Genomic DNA, 23947 nt, shown 5'->3' with positions numbered 1-23947 from the left:
ATTTTTATTTACATAAACAGTAAGTAATGATTTTTATTCCTCATTCATAGAAGAAATCAGGTTAATATGCATTTCTTGATTTTCTGTCTTCAATGAGCAAGTTTTGTAAGTGTGTGTTAAAGTTCAGGTTTCGGTCAACTAAAAAGTTTACTGAAAAGAAATGTCATGTTTAACTTTCACAGAAGATACTAGGAGGAGAGACTCCACGAAGTCTGAAGTTCTCCAACAATCTTTCTGTCTGTTTTAAACAAACTTAATCTCTGTCCTTGACTTTCCATAACACCTTACATCACAAACCACACCTCTGTTCTGGTCCATCCACGAATCAGAAAGCTCTCAAATGAACCGGAAGTCGAACCCATTTAAATGTGGCAACTTCCCAGTTCTCTAAGAGAAGTGTCGTCTAAAAGTTCCGTTGTCGTGTCGAGACGAGACGTGACGAGATGAGTAGAGCTTTGAAAGAGTTGGAGACGTAAAGAGTTCAGAGTTCTTGGATGCAAACGCATTCAAGATGATCCAGAGATGATTTTGGGGATTATAACTTCTGTTTGGATAACCTCACACGACTCCTAAGGGTTTGGCTGTCCTCACGGAGACGCTGACAGAGTCAGAAGGGAACTCTACACCGACGCTGATTATCATCTGCCAGGTAAAAGTTCTATTTCGACCAAGCGTACCGTGGGCCAAGCTTATTCTCCAAAGAGCGTGTTGTTCTGGTACCACAGATAAATTCCCTCACACATCTCTCTGTAAGATAAATCTCCATTTTCCATCTTAAACTCTCCTTTCTCCTAAAAATTAATCCAGATGTTTTCATTAATGTCTGTGGTGATGCAACGGAAAATCATGGCCGTATGATTTTCCTGATTGTAAAACTGATTAAGTCATGTCTGCCGTTTTAGCTGAAAAGTGAAAACAATCGCCGTATTGTTCTCACTTCCTGTAAAACTATGCTGTTGTTATTTTCATATTTTGCCAAATTAATGTAAATGTTTGATGTTAAACTTTGATTCTGTAAATAAATGACCGCATTCATTTTGATGGGTCAAAGATAAATAACGTCTCTCGTTACATTTCTGTTAAATTCAATGCACGACATTTACACAGTTCAGAAAAATGAAGAACCCGTAAAATGTATGAATATATCCTGCATATGTCATACTACAATGTTCTTCTGAGACCTCATGTATGAAAGAATGCATAGCTTTTATACTAAGGATGGGTGATATGGATGAAAATTTAATATCCCAATTTTTTTCTTTACATAAATAACAAAAATATATTTCTGAGTTTCTGGGCTTGTTCCCAGTGAGAGATGGACTCCGCCAAGGTTGCCCTTTGTCTCCAATCCTGTTCATAACTTTTATGGACAGAATTTCTAGGCGCAGCCAAGGTGTTGAGGGGATCCGTTTTGGTGGCCTTAGGATTGCATCTCTGCTTTTTGCAGATGATGTGGTCTTATTGGCTTCATCAGATCGTGATCTACAGCTTTCGCTGGAGCGGTTCGCAGCCGAATGCGACGCGGCCGGGATGAAGATCAGTTCCTCCAAATCCGAGGCCATGGTCTTGAGCCGGAAAAGGGTAGAGTGCCCTCTCCGGTCAGGGAGGAGGTCCTACCCCAAGTGGAGGAGTTCAAGTATCTTGGGGTCTTGTTCACGAATGAGGGAAAAATGGAGCGTAAGATCGATAGGCGGATAGGTGCAGCATCTGCAGTGAAGCAGGCGCTGTACAGGTCTGTCGTGGTGAAGAGAGAGCTGAGTCAAAAGGCGAAGCTCTCAATATACCGATTGATCTACGTTTCTACCCTCATCTATGGTCACGAGCTTTGGGTTGTGACCGAAAGAATGAAATCTCGGATACAAGTGGCCGAAATGAGTTTTCTCCGCAGGGTGTCTGGGCTCTCCCTTAGAGATGGTGAGAAGCTCGATCATCCGGGAGTGACTCAAGAGTAGAGCCGCTGCTTCTCCACGTCGAGAGGAGCCAGTTGAGGTGGCTCAGGCATCTGTTTAGGATGCCTCCTGGACGCCTCCCTGGTGAGGTGTTCCGGACACATCCCACCGGAAGGAGGCCCAGAGGAAGACCCAGCACACGCTGGAGGGACTATATTTCTCGGCTGGCCTGGGAATGCCTCAGGATTCCCCCGGAAGAGCTGGCCCAAGTGGCTGGGGAGAGGGAAGTCTGGGCCTCCCTACTTAGGCTGCTACCCCCGCGACCCGACCACAGATAAGCAAAAGAAAATGGATGGATGGATGGATATTTCTGAGTCAAATGTTTGTAGCAATTGTCACACAGGCACCTTTATTAACAAACAACTGTAACTGTACAAAATAAATGTCTCAAAAATAAATTAGTTTTTTTTTCCTGCTAACAAAACCAAAAACACAGCCGTGCATTTAGAAAGCATACAGAGCAAACATAACAAAAAGCTGGCATGCTCATTAAAAAGTCTGATTCTAATGAAATATGTAATGCAGCTGTTAGAAAGCCCACATTGTTGTGTAGTTGGCTTGTTTACTTTCATTCATTTATTCAACCTTTATTTAAACAGGTTAATCCCATTGAGCCTCGGACTCATTTACAATAGAGACCTGATTTTAACAAAGAATGCTGACAACAGGAGATAACGACAATAATAGACAATCATAAAAGAGGCATACAGTTGTTGTTTTTTTTTTTTACAAATTAAAATAAGATGGCAAAAAAATAGCAAAACCAGCTGGATTATAAGGCCATGTAGAAAACTAAAAACAGGAACATGTCTGCGTTGGTTCCTGCCAGGAACCTAACAGATGTTTAGTCGCTTAGAGAGGTCAAGGTTGAGAGCGTCAGATCTTTTTGCAAGCTATTCCATGAAGTACGAGCTTAGTAGGAGAAGGCCCTTTTGCCTAGTTCAGTCCTCACTGATGGAACACTGCAGGTAATGTCCTGAGAGTGCATGCTGTAACTGTACTCACACAGTGACATGTAGGAAGAGATGTATGAAGACAACAGACCAAGAAGTGATTTAAAGATGAAAATATACCAGTGAGAGAGTCTGCGTGAAGTTAATGATGTCCAGTTAACCAGTGAATACAGGGTACAGTGGTGGGCACAGCCAGTTATGAATCTTAGTGCACTGTGATAGACAGCATCCAACATTAACATCAGTGTCGACTTCAGCCTCTCCGGTCAGTCTCGTTTTTCACCGGGGGTGCCTCTCCTGCTGTCTGGTGTGGAGGTGTCGTGCAGAGAAGCGGAGGAGCAGTGTGAAGGAGCAGGGCTGCGTGGTGCTCGAGAGAAGTTCGGAGTTTGTATCGGAGTTGCTGCAGGCCTCCATCCAAACTCACCTGGATAATAATTAATTTTATTCCGGATCACGCTGTTGGCCCCTGTTGACCTGAAACGAGCTAGGATCATGCCTTTCACTTCAGGAGGATTTTCTGGCAGCTCGCTCTGCTATTTGCCGCAAATTATCTGTTTCTGTTTCGGCCTGTTGATTCTGGACCCAGCTTCTGTTTCCCATGGGAGCATCCATCCATCCATCTTCACTGGGGGGCCAAAGCCCCCCCTCAGCCCAACTCAAACTGCAGTTGGGCCACCTCGCAACTCTGCATTTTAGCCAAGGTTCTAGAAAAACTGATAAACTCTCAAATCAAAAATTACCTGGACTCATTTAACATCTTACCTCCACATCAACCTGGTTTCAGGAAACAACACAGCACAACCACTGCTTCACTGAAGGTTCTTAATGATGTTGTTGAAGCACTGGCTGCTAAGGATTATTGTGCTGCACTTTTCTTAGACCTGTCTAAAGCTTTTGACACTGTTGATCATAACATCTTGTGTCATAAACTCTCAGAAATTGGTTTCTCAGAACACACCATTGGTTGGTTCTCTAACTATCTTTCAGACCGGAGGCAATGTGTTCAACATAATGGTACTTCCTCCAGTTATTTAACAGTCAACAATGGTGTACCACAAGGCTCAGTCTTAGGACCCACCCTCTTTACAATCTACATACATAATGTAGGTAAAAACATCCCTAATGCATCCATACATTTCTATGCTGATGACACAGTTGTTTATTGTCGAGCTAAAACTGTTGCTAAGGCTTTCCAGCTTTTGAAATCTGCATTCAACATCATCCAGACTGATTTGTTTCGCCTCAAACTTGTCCTAAATGCCAACAAAACCAAAGGGATGCTTTTTTCAAATAGGAAGTTGGTCCCAGCAGTTCTTCCTCCGATTTTATCCTCAAATGGTGTCCCCATTGAATTTGTTGATTCTTATAAATATTTGGGTATCTTGGTCGACTCACATCTCTCTTTTAAGCTCCATGTGGAAAACTTGGTAAAGAAACTGAAAGTTAAACTGGGTTTCTTTTTCAGAAACAGATCCTGTCTAACCCTGAATGCTAGAAAATGCCTTGTATCTGTGACTTTCCTTCCCTCCATTGATTATGGTGACATTATTTACATGAATGCTCCTACAAGAACCCTGCAGATGTTGGATGCTGTCTATCATGGTGCACTAAGATTCATAACTGGCTGTGATTATCGTACCCACCACTGCACCCTATATTCACTGGTTAGCTGGACATCATTAACTTCACGCAGACTCTCTCACTGGTACATTTTCATCTTTAAATCTCTTCTTGGTCTGCTGCCTTCATACATCTCCTCCTACATGTTTCTGCGTGAGTGCAGCTACGGGGTGCGCTCTCAGGACATTATTACCTGCAGTGTTCCCTCAATGAGGACTGAACTAGGCAAAAAGGCCTTCTCCTACTCTGCTCCTGTTTCCTGGAATATCTTACAAAAAGATTTGAAGCTCTCAACCTTGTCCTTTCTAAGTGGCTTTAAGAATCTGTTGGACTCCTGGCAGGGACCAATGCAGACATGTTCCTGTTTTTAGTTTTCTACATTCACCTTAGAATCTAGCTGTTTTTTTTGTTACCTTTTTTTAATTGCCATCCTATTTGTAAAAAAAAAAGAAAAACCTGCAGAATGACTTTTTATAATTGTTTATTGTTGTTGCTGTTGTCCATTGTTGTCATCTTTCCTTGTTGAAATCAGGTCTCTCTTGTAAATGAGTCCTCGAGGCTCAATGGGATTTACCTGTCTAAATAAAGGTTGAATGAATCTGCAGGGTGCTTGTAGGAGCGTTCATGTAAATAATGTCACCGTAGTCAATGGAGAGAAGGAAAGTCTGTTACAAGGCAAAACTAAATTAAAGAGTGTGAGTCAGAATCAAAGTTTCAGCCTGCCTCAGCAATGCCAAACCACCACCTTCCAACATCAGTAGAGAGGAGAGGGATGCACTCACAACTCTTGGCAAGGACAAAAACCATCATTCTCCAAGCAGACAAAGGACGGTGCACAGTGATTTTGAATCAGAAAGACTATCATGAGAAAGTTATGACACTCCTTAGTGACTTAACCCCTTATGAGCCACTGAAAAGAGATCCAGGAAGTGGCTAAAAGAAGAAGTTGATAGATTGCCTGAAAAATTTGGAGCAGGTCAAGGCTATTGACCATACTCTGTACCACAGACTGTATCCAGGGGAGGCCACACCTAGTCTGTATGGTTTACCTAAAATTCACAAACAAGGTGTACCTTTAAGACCAATTGTCATCATGATTAACTCTGTCACTTACAATGTTTTCAAAAGTCTGGCGTCTGTACTCATCCTTTTAGTTGGCAGCTCAGAACACCACATACAGAACACCATGGACTTTGTGGATAAGGTGAGGGATGTAATCATGGAGACTGATGAAACAATGGTCTCTTTGGATGTCACATCACTCTTTATGTGCATTCCTGTTGAGGTGGTCAGTTTAAGATTAAAATCAGACACCACTCTGAGCAGCAGGACCACACTTTCCACAGAACAACTGTGTCAACTCTTGAAAATGTGCCTACAGTTAACCTTCTTCACATATGGTGAGCAATATTATAGGCAGAAACATGGGTGTGCTATGGGGTCTCCAGTTTCTACGATTGTGGCCAACCTGTACATGGAGGAGGTAGAAAAGAAAGCCTTGATGTCCTTTTCAGGGACACCACCAAGTCATTGGTTCAGGTATGTTGACGACACCTGGGTTAAAATTAAATCTCAGGAAGTCCAACATTTTACTGACCACATCAACTCTGTGGATAAATACATCAAGTTCACACGAGAAGGTGTAAAAAATGGCAAGATGGCTTTCTTGGACTGTGAGGTCTCAGTCTCTGATAGAGGACATTTGCAAACTGAGGTGTACCGCAAACCCACCCACACAGACCAGTATTTGCAGTTTGACTCCCATCACCCTTTGGGGCACAAGTTAGGAGTCATCAGGACTCTGTATCACAGAGCAGACAGCATCCCCACTAACTCGGGAGCCAGGCAGAAGGAGAAATCCTACACAAAACAGGCTCTAGAGCAATGTGGATATCCTAACTGGGCCTTCCTGAAAGCAGAGAAGAAACCCAAACAGGACTCCAGTCAGCCATCAGGTGAAAAGGAGGAACCCAGACCCAGACCAGTGGTCATTCCGTATGTTGAGGGAGTATCAGAGAAACGGAGACGTTTATTTTCTAAACATAACGTCCCAGTGGCTTTTAAACCCCAAAATACATTACGGCAAAGACTGGTTCATCCCAAAGATCCAGTCCCCCGGCAAGAACAGAGTAATATTGTGTATGCTGTTCAGTGTCAGGAGGGCTGTGATCAGTCTTACATCGGAGAAACTAAACAGCCACTGGCCAAAAGGATGACCCAGCACAGAAGATCAACATCATCAGGCCAGGATTCTGCGGTCTACGCTCATCTCCAGGCCAGCGGTCACTCTTTCAAGGATGAAGATGTTCACATCCTGGACAGAGAGGAACAATGGTTTGAGAGAGGAGTAAAGGAGGCCATCTTTGTGAAAAGAAATCGTCCATCATTAAACAGGGGTGGAGGCTTCCGGGTTCAACTGTCCCCCTCTTACAATGCTGTGATTGCTAGTATCACTCAGCCCTCTGTGAATAGTAAACAGCCATCAGTGTGCTAATGATCCGTTGTTAGGCTGATGGTCCTTCTTGAGCATGTGATCAGCTGGTTTTGGTTGTCAGCAGCAAACTGGTTGATCCACTCTGAGAAGGTGCTATTTAAGAGACTGAGCTGAAAACAGCACCTCAGACTGAGGAAGTCTCTCGGATGAGAGACGAAACGTTTCTAGATATTTTTGCTTTTTTTTTTTTTTTTTTTTGAATGTCCAGAGGACCAGATTGAACTTTTTTTGAATATTCCTGATGATTATATCCATGCACTCTGGTTCTGCCTACCCGTTCAGAGGTTCTGGGTCCAGGTTTGTGAAGACTTGTCTAAATGTCTGAAATGTAATATTCCACTCTCTCCGTCTGTTTGCTTATTGGCTATCTTGGAAGATGTTACCCTGGAAAAAAATACATGTCGCATGATTTTCACTGCCTTATGCATTACAAAGAAAACCATACTCCTGAATTGGAAAAATAAAAATAATCTTAGCATTAATCAGTATAAAAATCTTCTGTTAGATCATATTAGTCTTGAAACAGCATCTGCCGACACATTGGATCAATCTCTCTGGGCTCCTTTGATCGGCTCCGTTACATAGTGAGGGTGGGTAGTCTGGGATCTGACCTTGTGGTGCCTTGGGGTTGATGTGGAGGTGGGTGTATGGGTTTGGGGCGCCGGGGGGGGGGCGGGGGGCTGGGCTCTGGGGGGTACCTGGGCAGGGGGGCACTGCTTTCCCCCTGAGGAGGGCCTTGGTGGTTCTGGGGGATGTCTACTGGTGGCTGCATGCGGGCCCTCAGGTGGTCTGTGGCGGCGGTCATGGGTCACCGATCTGGTAGCCTGGCTGTGCGGGCGCTTGGGGTTCTGGGGGCTCGTCGCCCCCGGGCTTGGGCCTGTGGGGATCGGGGATCTTGGGCTCTGGTGGGCGGGTTGCCGGGCTCTGGGCCGGCTTGCACTCTGGTGCCCGGTTCTGGGCAGGGGCCTTCGGCTCGCTGGTGGGTTGTGGGGTCATGGGCTGGGGGATTGGGTGTTTGGGGGCGTGACCAGTGGCCCCTAAGAGGGGGTAGTTTGACCCAGCCTAGGTGTCTAGTGTGCTATGTGTTTTGAGAGATAATAATAATAATAATAATCATTTTATTTAAAAAGCGCCTTTCATGACACCCAAGGACACTTTACAGTAAGAACAAAGATCAACAGGAATAAAGAATATAAAATACATAAAGAATATAAAATACATAAAGAATATAAAATACAGAATATAAAATGCGTAAAGAATATACAATACATACAGAATATAAAATGCGTAAAGAATATAAAATACATACAGCAGAGTTAAGGATAAGCGAGTCTAAAGAGATGTGTTTTCAGAGCAGTTTTGAATATAGAAAGAGAGGTGGTGTTTCTTGTCAGGGGGTAGAGAGTTCCAGAGATGAGGGGCAGAGCAGGTGAAGGCCCTGCTCCCCATGGTTGAGAGGCGGGCAGAGGGTACATGGAGGTGTAGTGAAGAGGAGGATCTGAGAGAGCGAGAGGGGATGAAGATGTGTAGGAGGTCAGATAGGTACGGAGGGGAAAGGTTGTGGATAGCTTTAAAAGTGAGAAGAAGAATGTCCGAATGAGGGGTGGGTGTAGTATTTCTTCTGGGGTGGGGACTGGGTGGATGTCCTTGGGGGCGGCCCGGGACTGTGCATGGCCGACTGGCTGGCCCCTTGCCTGTGGTGGGGGCTCGCTCCCGGTGCTTCCTGGCTCTGTCTTTGGTTGGGCGGGTGCTCTTGTCCGGGTCGTCCTGGTGGGGTTTGGCTTCATCTGGTGGCGGGCTGACTGCGGTTTGTGGGGGTCTTGGCGGCCCTCGGGTGTGTGGGCCGCTGGTACTGCTTCTGGCGGCTCTAGGGGTTCTTTCCCCCTCTGGTCTGGAGCTCAGCGGGCCTGGCAGTCAGTCCAGATGGAGAGGTGTCTTGGTCTCAATCCCTGGGTGGACCTTGGGGAACTGGGGGGGCCTGTTGGGTCAGTGGGGGAGCTGACTCCCTGTGGGAGCATTTGCTCTCACAGTTATATTTCTCCCCATCCCTCACCATGCACCTCCACCCTCTTCATTTCAATTCCACACATTTAGGGTTGTTTGGGCTCGGGTGTGCTGCAACAATTTTACATCTCTGTTGACCATAGCCACCTGGGACTCAATTTTATTGTACACCTTAGACATTCATTCATAACATCCTCATGACATTCACATATAGGAACTTGAGGTGGGCACATGGCTATGGGTGGTGGGATGTCTTTACTCTCGCCCCCTGTGCCTGTGCTCACTTACAACGGTTGCATTTAGACACTATGATTTGGATAGAGTTTGGGTGAAGGGGAAACTGGCATCATGCCAGCCTTTCTTCTTTCCTTTTTAATGGCACTATACAACAACACACATCAACAGCACATCTAGGGGCGGGGGTGTATGTGTCGGGGTCTTCTTCTTTTTTTTTTTTTTTTCCTCACCCCCCTAGTTCCCTAACTGCCATTCCGGGGGTGGGGAGAAGGGCAGGCCGTCGGGTGTTGACCAGGACTATGTGGGGGTTCGGGGTCTGGGGGATTGCCGTGGGCGGTACTGGCACTGTCTTCTCCCTGGGGTTGTTTGGACCCCCTGAGCTTGGCTCTTGGGTGCCATGGTTGGCCCGCTGGCCGGGGTGGCTGCCGGGGCCTGGCGGGCGGTCGGCTGGGGGCGCGTGCTTGGTTGTTGGTGGTGTGTGGGGGTGGTCGGTGGCGTGACCTCTTCGTGCCGGGGGGTGTCCTGTCGGCTGGGCGTGGCCTGGGCCGGGTCTGGGATATTGGCTTCTCTCCGCTCGAGAATGAATGGGTCTACCTCCTGGGTTTGGGCATGGGCTGCCCCCTGTAGAGGGCGGGTACATGTCTTGGCCCTGGGGGGTATAGAGTGCGTATCGGGAATAAGAATGAAATGTATCGTTATTGTAAGTCTTTGAGTGAGTGTGAGAAAGAGGCTGGGACTGTGTGATTGTGTCTGTGTATGAATGGGTATTTGTTAGGCCGAGACTCGGACTGCCCCCTCTTTGATACAACTGGGGGTGCTTGGCATTGCGCCCCTATCCCGCGGCCCCCTGGTGGGTTGTGCCCTTGCCTGCCGGTGCGCTTGGGGCCCTTGGTGTCGGGGGCTGGGTGCTTGGGTGTGTGTCGGCTCGGCCTGGTGTCTGCCTGGTGGGGCTCAGGTCCTCTGGCCCTGTCAGGCCTTGGCCTGGGTGGTGTGAGTCCTCGGTGCCCGGGCCTGGACCTGCATCGGTGCGGCGGGGGCCTGTGAGTTTGTCGCTGTTGGCCCTGGGGGGTCACTGTATGTGGTCGCTGGTGGGGATCTTCTGGTTCTCCCCTGTGGTCCGATCTGGGGGGTGGGTGAGTGGTTCGTCCTGTGTGGGTGGCCCTGGGGCCTCCGCGGTCGGGGTCCCTCCTGGGGTCTTGGGCTCTGGTCCCCCTTTTTTTTGTCTGCCTCTGGCCTTGGGGGTCGGGTCTCTGCTGCTTCACGGTTACTATTAAATGTTCTATTAGAGAAGCCTTATACACTTATGCATGCTCACAACCACACACAAATAGATGCAGGGATGCTTATGTAGGCTTTATATGTAGATATATAGATATGTATATGAATGTATATTCATGTTTATGTATGTATGTATGTATATAGGCGTAGGTATGGGTATATATATTTATGGAAAATTACTGCAAAGCCATGAATATTTTAAGTTCTTTATACATATGTATTTTGTTGCTGTGTTTTGTCATGTTCTTTGCAGGTGAATGGACAGTGGCCGGGTGTTTTGCCGTGTGCTCTCTTTGTGTATATTTCTTATATTTTGGAGTCTTACTTTGTCTTTTCTTTCTTTCCATCCTATTAAAAAAAAAAAAAAAAAAACCTACACTAGATAATCACTAGAATAAATATTTCATAATAATGGTGTGGAGAGGATGGCTGAAAGGAGAGAAGGGAGGCCATCTAAAAAAAAAAAAAAAAAAAGTACGTAATGGAATGGCTTCTGGGAAACGAGTTGCGGCACACTAACCCTAACATTAAAATATATTGATTTCCAGATTTTGTTTTTTGCTATGGGCCCACACAGTCTAGCAGAACATGTTCAAATGGGTCTCCAAGTGCATGTATGGGTTGCAGAGGTGCAGGTTGTATTGTTTGGTTTGGCTTCCCCCTTTACTTGGCATGTGTGACAGGAATGACAATATTTGACATCTGATTTTAATTTCAGACAGAAAAAGTTTTTTAATATGCAGTGGTATGTTTCATTTACACCAACATGTCCAGATAAGCTGGAATCATGTACCAGACTGAGAACTTGTTCTCTGTATTCTTTTGGCGCCACCACCTGATTAACACTGTGGACATCACCTGAATCTGGGGACTAGTGTTTCATCAGAATGCCATTTTCTACGAAATATTGGACAGGAACATCAGATTTTTCTGTGGTCACAACAGAAGAGAAGCAGAAAGTTAGAGACGAGTCACTTTTCAGTGCTTTTATCAACATTTCTCTGTTCACATTTAAACCTAGATTTGCCTCTGCAGGAAACATCACTTTTTAACACTTTTTCATTAACGGGCGACACCAAAATGTTTTTTTCATCAAGTGTAGCCATGAAAGAGTCGGATAACTCAAGTCACCCATCTTCCGAGACTGTGTGCACGTTATGGTGCAGACAGGGAACGCATTGGAGGAAGGAGTTAGAAAATCAGGAGTGAGTGTGGATGCGTTTGTATTTGTTATGACTTACGGTGGAGGAAAAACTTGTCCAGCATTGAGACATTCTAAACTCCTTGGATTAATCCTACAATGTTCTGGATGGCCCCTAAACCTCTAAACTGGGGACAGTTGGGCTAAACAATGTGTTTGGATATAAAGTTGTTACACTATCTGCAGCTACGTGAAAGAAGATGAGCATCCACAATACGTTAAATTTTGTTTTTGTAATATAGCCTCTGTGTTATAAGACTCTAGAATGTAAAACATCCATTATATATTGTGTCAGAACATGTTTGATAAATAATTAGAGCCCCTCTTGAATTCTTGCACACAAATTATTTTCTTGGGTAATTCCCTAATAATCTCAAAAATAACCAGCAAGCTTTTTCACAACACAACCCTAATAAAGTGTCAGTCAACAAATGTGTCTGCTTTTCTATTTATTGGCACTAAATGTAGAGTGCCTATGTGTTTCTTTCAGTTACCAGACAAATCCATCTCAAGTTTGGTGAAATATTATTATTCATGGAAGAAGACACGATCCAGAACAAGCCTGATGGACAGACAGGCCCGAAAATTGGCCACCAGGAGCAACCAGGATGACAGGTAGGGGTACTTGCATGAAGTGTGCAATGTCAGATTAAATTCAATCTGTGGTTGAGTGTAATCTCCATCTTCTACCACTTATCAGGTCATGGAGACAACAGGATGTTGTAACGTATATATAGATATATAAATTTGATGAATTTTGATTTAGCATACAGCTCAGGTTCCCATGGGCTCACCACCTGTGGGAGTGGCCTAAGGGGTTGGGTGCAATGTGTGGATGGGTGGTGGCTGAGGGCGGGGACCCTGACGGTTTGATCCTCGGCTACAGAAGCTGGCTATTGGGACGTGGAATGTTACCTCTCTGGTGGGGAAGGAGCCTGAGCTGGTGTGTGAGGTTAATGTCAATGTCATTTTTTTATATAGCACATAAAAACAACAAAAGCTGACCAAAGTGCTTTACAGTTAAGACAGATTAAAAAAAAAATAAAAAAAGAGTAAAAATGCATCTAGTGCCACTCAAAAACATAAGTTGACAATAAAAACAACACATAACAACAATAAAATCAGCTCAACTTGTTCTCAGACTGCGTGGATGAAATGCCAAGGAATACAGATGAGTCTTAAGCAAAGATTTAAAAGTCTCAACAGTCTGAGCGGTCTTTAAATTCGTAAACTGTTCCACAGTTTTGGAGCAGCAACCGCAAAAGCCCGATCACCTCTGGATTTCAGTTTGGATCTGGGGACATCTAAGAGGAACTGGTTGGTAGACCGGAGTGCTCTTACTGGAGTGTAAATGTTAATGAGATCACATAAATATGACAGGGCCAGACCTTTTAAGACTTTAAAAACAAGCAATAAAATCTTAAAATCAATTCGGAAGTGGACAGGAAGCCAGTGGAGAGAAGCCAGGACAGGGGTTATGTGTTCACATTTTTTAGTTGCTGTTAAAAGACGAGCTGCTGCGTTCTGGACAGATTGTAAACTATGCAAAGATGATTTGTCTAAACCAACATACAATGAATTACAGTAGTCCAAACGAGATGTAATAAAAGCGTGAATCACCTTTTCAAGGTCTCTGAAAGGGAGACAAGACTTCACCTTGGCAATGAGTCTTAGCTGGAAGAAACTGGATTTCACAACTGTATTTATCTGTTTGTCAAATTTAAAAGCTCTATCAAAAATAACTCCCAGATTCCTGACATTGGAGTGGCTGTATGAAGCCAAGGGGCCAAGCACATTAAGGGTATTACATTTACCAAAGCTGATGACTTCCGTTTTATTTTCATTTAGATTCAGAAAAGGTTGAGAGGTTCCGGCTAGAAATAGTCGGACTCACCTCAACACATGGCTCAGGCTCTGGAACCAGCTTCCTTGAGAGGGGTTGGACACTCTTCCACTCTGGAGTTGCCCCTGGCGAGAGGCGCAAAGCTGGAGTGGGCATACTTGTTGCCCCACATCTTGGTGCCTGTATGTTGGGGTTCACCCCGGTGAACGAGAGGGTAGACTCCCTCCACCTATGTGTGGGGGACGGGTTCTGACTGTTGTTTGTGCTTATGCGCCAAACAGCAGCTCAGATTACCCACCCTTTTTGGAGTCCTTAGAGGGGGGTACTGGAAAGTGCACCTCCTGGGGACTCCCTTGTTCTACTGGGGGACTTCAACTCTCACGTGGGCAATGACAGTGAGACCTGGAGGGGTGTGGTTGGGAGGTTGGCCCCCCTGATCTGAACCTGAGTGCTGTGCTGTCGTTGGACTTCTGTGCTCGTCATGGATTGTCCATAACAAACACCATGTTCAAGCATAAGGGTGTCCATATGTGCTCTTGGCACTAGGACACCCTAGGCCACAGTTCGATGATTGATTTTGTTGTCGTCTCATCTGATCTGCGGCCACATGTCTTGGGCACTCGGGTGAAGAGAGGTGCGGAGCTGTCCATTGACCACTACCTGGTGGTGAGTCGAATCCGATGGTGGGAGAGGATGCCGGTCAGACCTGGCAGACCCAAACGTATTGTGAGGGTCTGCTGGGAATGTCTGGCAGAGTCTCCCGTGAGACGGAGATTTAACTCCCACCTCCGAGAGAGCTACGAACACGTTCCGGGGTGGGGTGGGGGGGCGGGGGACATTGGGTCTGAGTGGGCCATGTTCCGCACCTCTATTGTCGAGGCGGCTTATCGGATCTGTGGCCACAAGGTTGTCTGTCGCGGCGGCAACCCTCGAACCCAGTGGTGGACACAGGCGGTGTGGGATGCTGTCAGGCTGAAGAGGGAGTCCTATCAGGCCTTTTTGGCCTGTGGGACCCCGGAAGCAGCTGATGGGTACCAGCAGTCCAAGTGGCATGCGGCTTGGGTGGTCACTGAGGCAAAAACCCAGGCGTGGGAGGAGTTCAGAGAGGCCATGGAGAATGACTTCCGCACGGCTTCGAGGCGATTCTGGTCCACCATGTGGCGTCTCAGGGGTGGTAAGCGGTATGCCACCAACACTTTTTATAGTGGAGGTGGTATGCTGCTGACCTCAACTCAGGATGTCGTGGGTCTGTGGGCAGAATACTTCGAAGACCTCCTCAATCCCACCGGCACATCTTCCACTGAGGAAGCGGAGCCTGGGGACTTTGGGTTGGACTCTCCAATCTCTGGTGCTGAGGTCACCAAGGTGGTTAAAAAGCTCCTCGGTGGCAAGGCCCCAGGGGTGGATGAGATTCGCCGGGAGTTCCTTAAGGCAATGGATGTTGTGGGGTTGTGTTGGCTTACACGACTGCAATATTGTATGGACATCAGGGGCAATTCCCCTGGATTTTTGACTGGGGTGGTGATCCCCCTATTCAAACAGGGGGTTTGGGGGACCCCAAACCCCCTTTTTGGGGGAGAGGGAAGTCTGGGCCTCCCTACTTAAGCTGCTACCTCCGCGACCTGACCCCGGATAAGCGGAAGAAAATGGATGGATGGATACAGCTCAGGCCCAGACTTCGCTACTACAAAATTTTAAACGGTATACTGTATATATATATAAGTCCTTCTACACAAGTCTGCAGTAAAATAGCATTCTAGCTCCTTCTGAGCCTTTTTAGGATGTGTTGAGCTGAAATTAGGTTTGGTGGTGGATGTGAACGATCCTCGACACATACTCAATCCAAATAAAAAAATCAATATGGCTGGATAAGCTAACAAAAAAATTGACCATCTCAACCATATCTAAACATATTTAGCTGCAATTTATTATGGTAGTATCCCAGAACACACAGCTGAAGCTAGAACAGTTAGAAGATCTGGAAAAACTTCATTTGTCATTTCAGAAAGTGAAACTCATATATTATATTAATTCATCACACAGAGTGAAATATTTCAGACTTTGTTCTTGTAACTTTGGTGGTTATAACTTACAGAGAATGAAAAGCTAAAACTCAGCATCTCAGAGGATTAGAATATTCCAGAACCAGATTCTGGTACCTTTTGTCAGTGTGGTCCGGTGCCGAGTCCTACTGGAAAATGAAACCAACATCTCCATAAAGCTCTTCAGCAGAAGGAAGCATGAAGTCTATAACATGTCCTGCTAGATGCTGCATGGACTGTAGACTAAACCCAGTGGACCAGAACTAGCAGAGTACATGGACCCAAACCATCAATGACTGGACTAAACCCAGTGGACCAGAAACAGCAGAGAACATGGACCCAAACAATCCCTGACTGTGGAAACTTCACTCAGGACTTTGTGGATTCTGAACGTCTGCAGTCTTTCTCCAGACTCTGGGACCTTGATTTATAAATCTTCCATGTAAATAGAGGACATTGGACCACTGAGAGACAGTCCAGTTCTCTGTGTCCTCAGCAGGTAAGACACTTCTGATGTTGTCTCTGGTTCAGGAGTGTCTGGACTTGAGGACAGAGACATTTAATGTCCAGGAGTTCCTCAGCAGATCAGGCTGAGACACCAGGAATTTACCTGGTACCTCCTGAACCTCTTCACAATATTCTGCTTGAGACGCAGTTTTATTTTTTCATCATCTGTAATTCAATTCAAATTCAATTCAAAAATACTTTATTAATCCCAGAGGGAAATTATATGTTGTGTTCCTGTAAAGTGCCCTGAGACAACTTTGTTGTGATTTGGCGCTATATAAATAAACTGAATTGAATTGAATTGTAACTCATCATCCTGGTTTCATAAGAGTTGTTCTAGATGCTAATGGCTATGGGCAGGAAGGATCTCTTGTAGCGGTCTGTCCTACAATCTGAAGAAGCCTCTGACTGAAGACACTCTGTTGTTGTATGACAGTCTGATGAAGAGGATGCTGGGGGTTGTCTGTAATGTTCTTCATTTTATGAAGAATCCTTCTTTGTACAATCATCTCCAAAGGTACTAGAGGAGTCCCCAGAACTGAGCCAGCTTTCTTTATGAGCTTGTTGATCTTTTTTTTAAGTCTCTTGCTCTGATGCTGCTACCCCAAGAGATGATGGCAGACGAGATAGCACTCTCTACAACAGACTTATAGAATATGTGCAGCATCTTGCTGCAAACATTGAAGGACTTCGTCTTCCTCAAGAAGTACAGTCTGCTCTGTCCCTTCTTATAGACGCTTCACTGTTGCATTTCCAGTCCAGTCTGTTGTCCAGGTGAACCCCAAGGTATTTATACTTCTCCACCACCTCCACTACTTCTCCCATGATGGAAATAGGGTTGGACCTGTTTGTTTCTCCTGAAATCTACAATCATCTCCTTTGTTTTGTTCACATTCAAGATGAGATAATTGTTTCCACACCATGCCACAAAGTGGTCCACCAGTTCCCTGTACACAGCTTCTTGTCCTTCTCTGATACACCCAACCGCTGCAGAGTTATCTGAATATTTCTGCAGATGACAGGAGTCTGTTTTGAGGTGTACAGAGTGAAAAGGAATGGCGAGAGTACAGTCCCCTGTGGTGCTCCTGAGTTACTGACCACCTGGTTAGACACACAACCCTTCAGTCTCACAAACTGTGGTCTGTTTGTCAGGTAATCTTTGATCCAGGTGATTGTTGAGGCCTCCACCTGAGTCTTCTGAAGTTTCTGACAAAGCAAATCAGGCTGGATTGTGTTAAATGCACTGGAGAAATTGAAGAACATGATTCTCAGTGCTGCCTGCCTTTTCTAGGCGACAGTGAGTTTGCTGAAGCAGGCGTATGCTGGCATCTTCAACTCTTAAGTCTACGCTGATAAGCAAACTGCAGTGGGTCCTGATATGTGCTTGTTTGTTTAGTCAGGTGGGCCAGCAGAAGTCTCTCTAGGACCTTCATGATGTGGGATGTCAGGGCAACAGGTCTATAGTCATTGAGGACTGATGAGTGAGTTTTCTTTGGCACTGGAACAAGGCAGGATGTTTTCCACAACACTGGAAACTTCTCCTGGGTCAGGCTAAGGTTGAAAAGGTGCTGCAGAACCCCACAGAGCTGCTCTGCACAGACCTTCAGGACTCTGGGACTGACACCATATGGACCTGCAGCCTTATTCCGGTTCAGTCTTTCTAGCTGCTTCCTCACCTGACTTCTAGAGCCGCAGACGGGGGAGGCAAAGGAGGTATCAGCATCTTCTGATTTGGTTGAAGACCAATATGTAGAAGAAGGGTCCATGACTGAGGTGGTAGATACAGTATTTGAGATGTGACAGGACAGCCTTGGGTCAAAGGAGGGTGGTATGTCTGTTTGGCTGTGGCCAAGAGAGGAGGCTGCTGAGATTGTTCCTGAACTGAACCTATTGAAGAATATCCTGATGCATGCTCAATAATCCAGGTAGAAAAATCCAAACAAGTTCAATCTGGTCCACTGGACATTCAAAAAAAAAAAAAAAAAAAAAAAGCAAAAAAATGTAGAAACGTTTCGTCTCTCATCCGAAAGACTTCCTCAGTCTGAGGAGCTGTATTCAGCTCAGTCTCTTAAATAGCACATTCTCAGAGTGGATCAACCAGTTTGCTGCTGACAACCAAAACCAGCTGATCACATGGTCAAGAAGGACCATCAGCCTAACAATGGATCATTAGCACACTGATGGCTGTTTACTATTCACAGGGGGTTGAGTGATACTAGCAATAACGGCATTGTAAGAGGGGGACAGTTGAACCCGGAGGCCTCCACCCCGTTTAATGATGGACGATTTCTTTTCACAAAGATGGCCTCCTTTACTCCTCCGAGAGGAGTAAAGGACTTCCATATGGTTTGCCAATGGTTGTCACACCCCCTTTAAATCAGCACAAATTATTTTATTCATTTTTGTTTTGTAGGTCAAAGTCTTTTTTATGTATTGTGCTCCTGAGTTAATGTTGCTGATCAATTTGAATAAATTATTATTTATTGATTATCCATCCATCCATTTTCTTCTGCTTATCTTCTGCTTCCCGAGCCCCCACAGGGTGACGCACCCCACTATTTGAGAAGGTCTAATATAATAACACCATTCAGATCACTATGATACAGAATATGATGGCTCACATACATATAAGGATCATAAAGTATCACAGCTACAAATATATGTCTATTTATGACAGCTGCCAGAGCTCAAACTAAAAACTATGTCAGACTTTTTAGACGCATTGAACTGAAATTTAGCATGAAAGTAGCAGAAAGTAATCCTAAACACATAATAAAGCACAAGTAATAATTCAAAATTGCCACTGTGGCAGGCCCCTTCAGAGTTTCTTTGGGGAAATTTCTGTTTGTTGTTTTGTTTACAGCTTTATAATAAATATTATGAATCAGGTAGTGTTGGTGAAAAGCTCAGAAGACGGCACCTAAAAACATCATCTTTTGGCTTTTCCCTCTTCAGGGGCCGCCACAATGAGTCTTCCTCCCCCATCACACTCTGTCCTCTGCATCCTCACTCCTCTCTAACTGCATCCATAAATTCATCCTCTTTGGCCATCCTCTGTCTTTTTCCTGGCAGCTGCATTTTTAACATCCTTCAAGCAATATACCCACTGTCCATCCTCTGGACATGTCCAAACCGTCTCAGTCTGGCCTCTCTAACTTTATCTTCCAGTTCTTCAACCTGTGCTGTACTTCTGATGATCTCATTCCTAATCATATCCATCCTTGTCACTCCTAAAGAGAACCTCAACATCTTAATTTCTGCCACTTTGAGTTCTTTCTCCAATGCCCAACTCACTACCAGGTGGTGATCAGCTGACAGCTCAGCTCCTCTCTTCACCCGAGTGTCCAAAACAAATGGCCACAAATCAGATGACACGACTACAAAGTTTATCATCGATCTATGACCTAGGACTTCCTGGTGCCAAGTCCATCTATGGACACCCTTATGTTTGAACATGGTGTTCATGATGGACAAATTGACTAGCACAGAAGTCCAACAACAGAACACCACTCAGGTTCAGATCAGAGAGGCTGTTCCTCCCAATCATTCCCCTCCAGGTCACACTGTCATTACCCACATGGGCATTGAAGTCCCCCAGCAGTATAAAGGAGTCCCCAGCTGGCACACCTTCCAGCCCTCTCACCAAGGACTCCAAGAAGGCCGGATATTCTGATCTGCCATTTGGTTCATAGGCACAAACAGTCAGAGCTCATCACCCCACCCGAAGGCACAGGGAAGCCGCCCTCTCATCTACTGAGGAAAACTCCAACACACAGGCACCAAGTTGGAGGGCTATAAGTAGGTACTGCTCAACCTTGCGCACAAGCTCAGGCTCCTTCCCTGCCAGAGAGGTCGCATTCCATGTCCCAAGAGCCAGCTTTGGTAAGTCAGGGCCAGAGCGCCAAGGCCCCCGCCATCGGCCACTGCCCATGTCGTCATGCACCCGACTTGTATGGCCCCTCCTGCATGTGGTGGGCCCACAGGAAGGCAAACCAATGTTGTTCATTAGGGCTGAGCCTGACCGGGCCCCATGGGTAGAGACCCGGTCAACAGGTGCTTGCCGAAGAGCCCCTCCCCCAGGACTGGCTCCAGGGTGGGGCCCCGTTAAACCATGTCCAGGCAAGGGACACTGAGTTCCTTGATTTGTGTTGTCCATCAAAAGTCTTCTGAATTACTCTTTGTCTGTCCTGTCACCTACGATCATACCAGGGGCAAATATAATTGCCCCCAACAGCATAGCTCCTAGTATCATTCAGGCGCACAAACTCCTCTACCACAATAAGGTGGCAAATCAAGGAGGAACAACTTTTGTATTTTGACAAGTTTTTTTGCATTAACTCGTATCAGATTTGTTTTTATGAAACTTTACTTAGATGATGGTGCTTGTTGTTCCAACTAGTCTGTCTGAACTTATTGTTGCTATAGTGACGAGGAAATGGAGGATGCCATTCCCATCGAAGCAAATGACAGCGACTATGATCCCAACAAAGAAGCCAAGAAAGAGGTAGAGTCAAGCCAAGAAAGATGTGTTACCTGGTGATCATCTGTCTATTTCTGTTCCTGCAAACTGCACGGACACTGAGTGCTTTCAGTTACCATCTTTTTGGACTGTTGAGTTCACTTGTTTATAAGTCACGAGTGTCCACGTTGTAACATGAAATATTGACACAGAAAGATTTAAAAAAACTTTTAATTACCGTAATTTCTGGATTATAGAGCGCATCGGAATATAAACTGTGCACACTAAATGAAAAAAAATAATAATAATTTGTGTATATATAAACTGTGGGTGTTCACGTTGTAACATGAGTGGCAGCACAGAGCTACTGAAAGCGATGTATAGCTCTTGTTTTAGATCAAGAATCAACCACCAGATGGTGTTTTATAGACTATTCCTGTTAAACACACAGACCTCTGTCTGTGTGTTGAACAGAGTTGTGTTTCACTCTTGAAGCCTGCAGGTCTTCATGACAACTACCTCCCTCACTCGTGGTTACTCTACTGAATGGCCTAACACAAACTAACACTTAATGAACACATAAACTAGGCTAACAAGAACAGACTAATCACTAAAAGAACAATGTTAAACAGCTAACTGAAATGATTAACAATGAACGAGGGATGCACCAATCCACTTGTCTTTTTTTTTTTTACTTGCGATCCAATCCCGATACCTAAATCTAGATATCGGCTGATACTGTTCCATATCATCATCGTTATTGATTTTATACGAGGATGTAACATCTCTATTGGGCAAGTACAAGTATTCAATCAAGCTGCAAAATCCTTTGTTTTCTACAACAGATAGAGGTTGGTCATTAATTACGATGAAGTTTAGCAACTTCTCTGTAAACATTCGAGCTCCGTGGCTTCAATGGTGTGTTCTTCTCATTCAGTCCGAAGCAGGCAGTCTTATTTCGGTCAGCCGCGCTCAGTCTACCCCTCCTCCTAGACGGGCAAACTGAGCAGGGCAGATTGAGAGCGGCTGACAAATGGTAAATGGACTGCACTTATATAGCGCCTTTCAATCATATTTCAAGATACTCAAAGCGCTTACACTACAATCTGTGTCCTCTTTTACCCATCCACACAGCCCCCAAGACTCACTATCAAGACTCACATCTGTGCCTCCCTCCTGACACCCTGGACCCCCTACAGTTCACAGAGCAAACAGGTCTACAGATGATGCCGTTGCTTTAGCAGTTCACACCTCCCTCAACCATTTGAAGAAGGAAGCACCTATGTGAGAATGCTCTTCATTAGCTATGTTTACATGGACATAAGTTATCGGATCAAACAGCCGTTCGGAATAAAAACGTGTCATTTAGGCCCTATTTACACGGACACGATGGGGGAAACGTAGTTTTTTTCGTATGTTAATTAGAAGAAAAGATTTGCGTTGACACGGTCGCATTTTGGGTTTACATGCATCCAGAGGATTCCCCCCCTGCCCTCCCGAATCTGCTGTAGTTACCATGCCGGGTCATTAGATGGCGCTGTGAATTTTGTACCTTCACCTAATGCGCATGCGTGCTGCCTCGGCACACTGTTTTCCTCTGGGCTAACCAGCTAACAACAACGTAACGTAACAACAAGTTAAAGCTGGATTTTGGATGAAAGTCGACAGATTTGACGCCAAGCGGGACCGCTTCGTCTAACAGCTCCACACCGGTCGCTGAGTGGACCAGAACCGAGTCGACGATGTTGGACTTTTCTCCGTGATAATCAGTAGCTGTTTTACAGCAGGTAAATCAACGTTCTTAATAATGTTAGTTTGTGTTTACTTTGGTTACAAAACAACCAACTGAGATTATTTTTTCCTGAAAGAAGAAGAAGCTGTCCTTCCACCAGGCGGACCGGTTCTGAACCGGTTCTGAAGTCAAACTGCAAATACTGGTCTGTGTGGGTGGGTTTGCGGTATACCTCGGTTTGCAAATGTCTTCTATTAGAGACTGAGACCTCACAGTCCAAGAAAGCCAACCTGCCATTTTTTACATCTTCTCGTGTGAACTTGATGTATTTATCCACAGAGTTGATGTGGTCAATAAAATGTTGGACTTCCTGAGATTTAATTTTAACCCAGGTGTCGTCAACATACCTGAACCAATGACTTGGTGGTGTCCCTGAAAAGGACGTCAAGGCTCTTTTCTACCTCCTCCATGTACATTTACATGTACAATCACATGCCAGGGAGACAGAAAAGTGGTTGAAGAATTTATCTGACAGACAGCTCACCCAGACAGAGACAGAGATTCTTGCCAGGGGACTGAACTTTGCGGTTGCACCAAGTAGAATTCCTCTGGTGGAGATGATCACAGCCACTGATTCAGCCATCCGCAACAACAAAATTAAAGAGGCTGAAGCAGAACAGCTCAGAATCAAAGTTTCAGCCTGCCTCAGTAATGCCAAACCACCACCTTCCAACATCAGTAGAGAGGAGAGGGATGCACTCACAACTCTTAGCAAGGACAAAAACATCATCATTCTCCCAGCAGACAAAGGAAGGTGCACAGTGATTTTGAACCAGAAAGACTAGCATGAGAAAGTTATGACACTCCTTAGTGACTTAAACACTTATGAACCTCTGAAGAGAGATCCAGGAAGTGGTTACAAGAAGAAATTGATAGATTGCCTGAAAATTTTGGAGCAGGACAAGGCTATTGATCGTTTTCTGTACCACAGACAGTACCCAGGGGAGGCCACACCTATTCTGTATGGTTTACCTAAAATCCACAAACAAGGTGTACCTTTAAGATCTATTGTTAGCATGATTAACTCTGTCACTTACAATGTTTCCAAATATCTGGCTTCTGTACTCATCCCTTTAGTTTGCAGCTCAGAACACCACATACAGAACACCATGGACTTTGTGGATAAGGTGAGGGATGTCATCATGGAGACTGATGAAACAATGGTCTCTTTTGATGTCACATCACTCTTTACGTGCATTCCTGTTGATGATGCAGTAGAGGTGGTAAGTTTAAGATTAAAATCAGACACCACTCTGAGAAGCAGGACCACACTTTCCACAGGACAACTGTGTCAACTCTTGAAACTGTGCCTGCAGTGAACCTACTTCACATATGGGGAGCAATATTATAGGCAGAAACATGGGTGTGCTATGGGGTCTCCAGTTTCTACGATTGTTGCCAACCTGTACATGGAGGCAGTAGAAAAGAGAGCCTTGACGTCCTTTTCAGGGACACCACCAAGTCATTGGTTCAGGTACGTTGACGACACCTGGGTTAAAATCAAATCTCAGGAAGTCCAACATTTTACTGACCACATCAACTCTGTGGATAAATACATCAAGTTCACA

General features: G+C 45.2%; 1 protein-coding gene across 1 annotated transcript in view; it reads left to right on the top strand.

The window, feature by feature from the left end:
- rcor3 (REST corepressor 3) overlaps positions 1-23947 on the top strand; it is a gene marked incomplete in the record, with an annotated part of 64160 nt that overhangs the window by 34606 nt on the left and 5607 nt on the right. Inside the window, 2 exon segments of the mRNA XM_037690397.1 lie at positions 12227-12351; positions 20554-20632. Coding sequence (XP_037546325.1) covers positions 12227-12351; positions 20554-20632 — 204 coding nt within the window.

This window comes from Nematolebias whitei, chromosome 16, assembly GCF_014905685.2.
Source record: "Nematolebias whitei isolate Nwh7 chromosome 16, NemWhi1, whole genome shotgun sequence".
NCBI lineage: Eukaryota > Metazoa > Chordata > Actinopteri > Cyprinodontiformes > Rivulidae > Nematolebias > Nematolebias whitei.
Note: the sequence above shows the minus strand (reverse complement) of the source record. Positions and strands in the feature narration are given on the sequence as shown.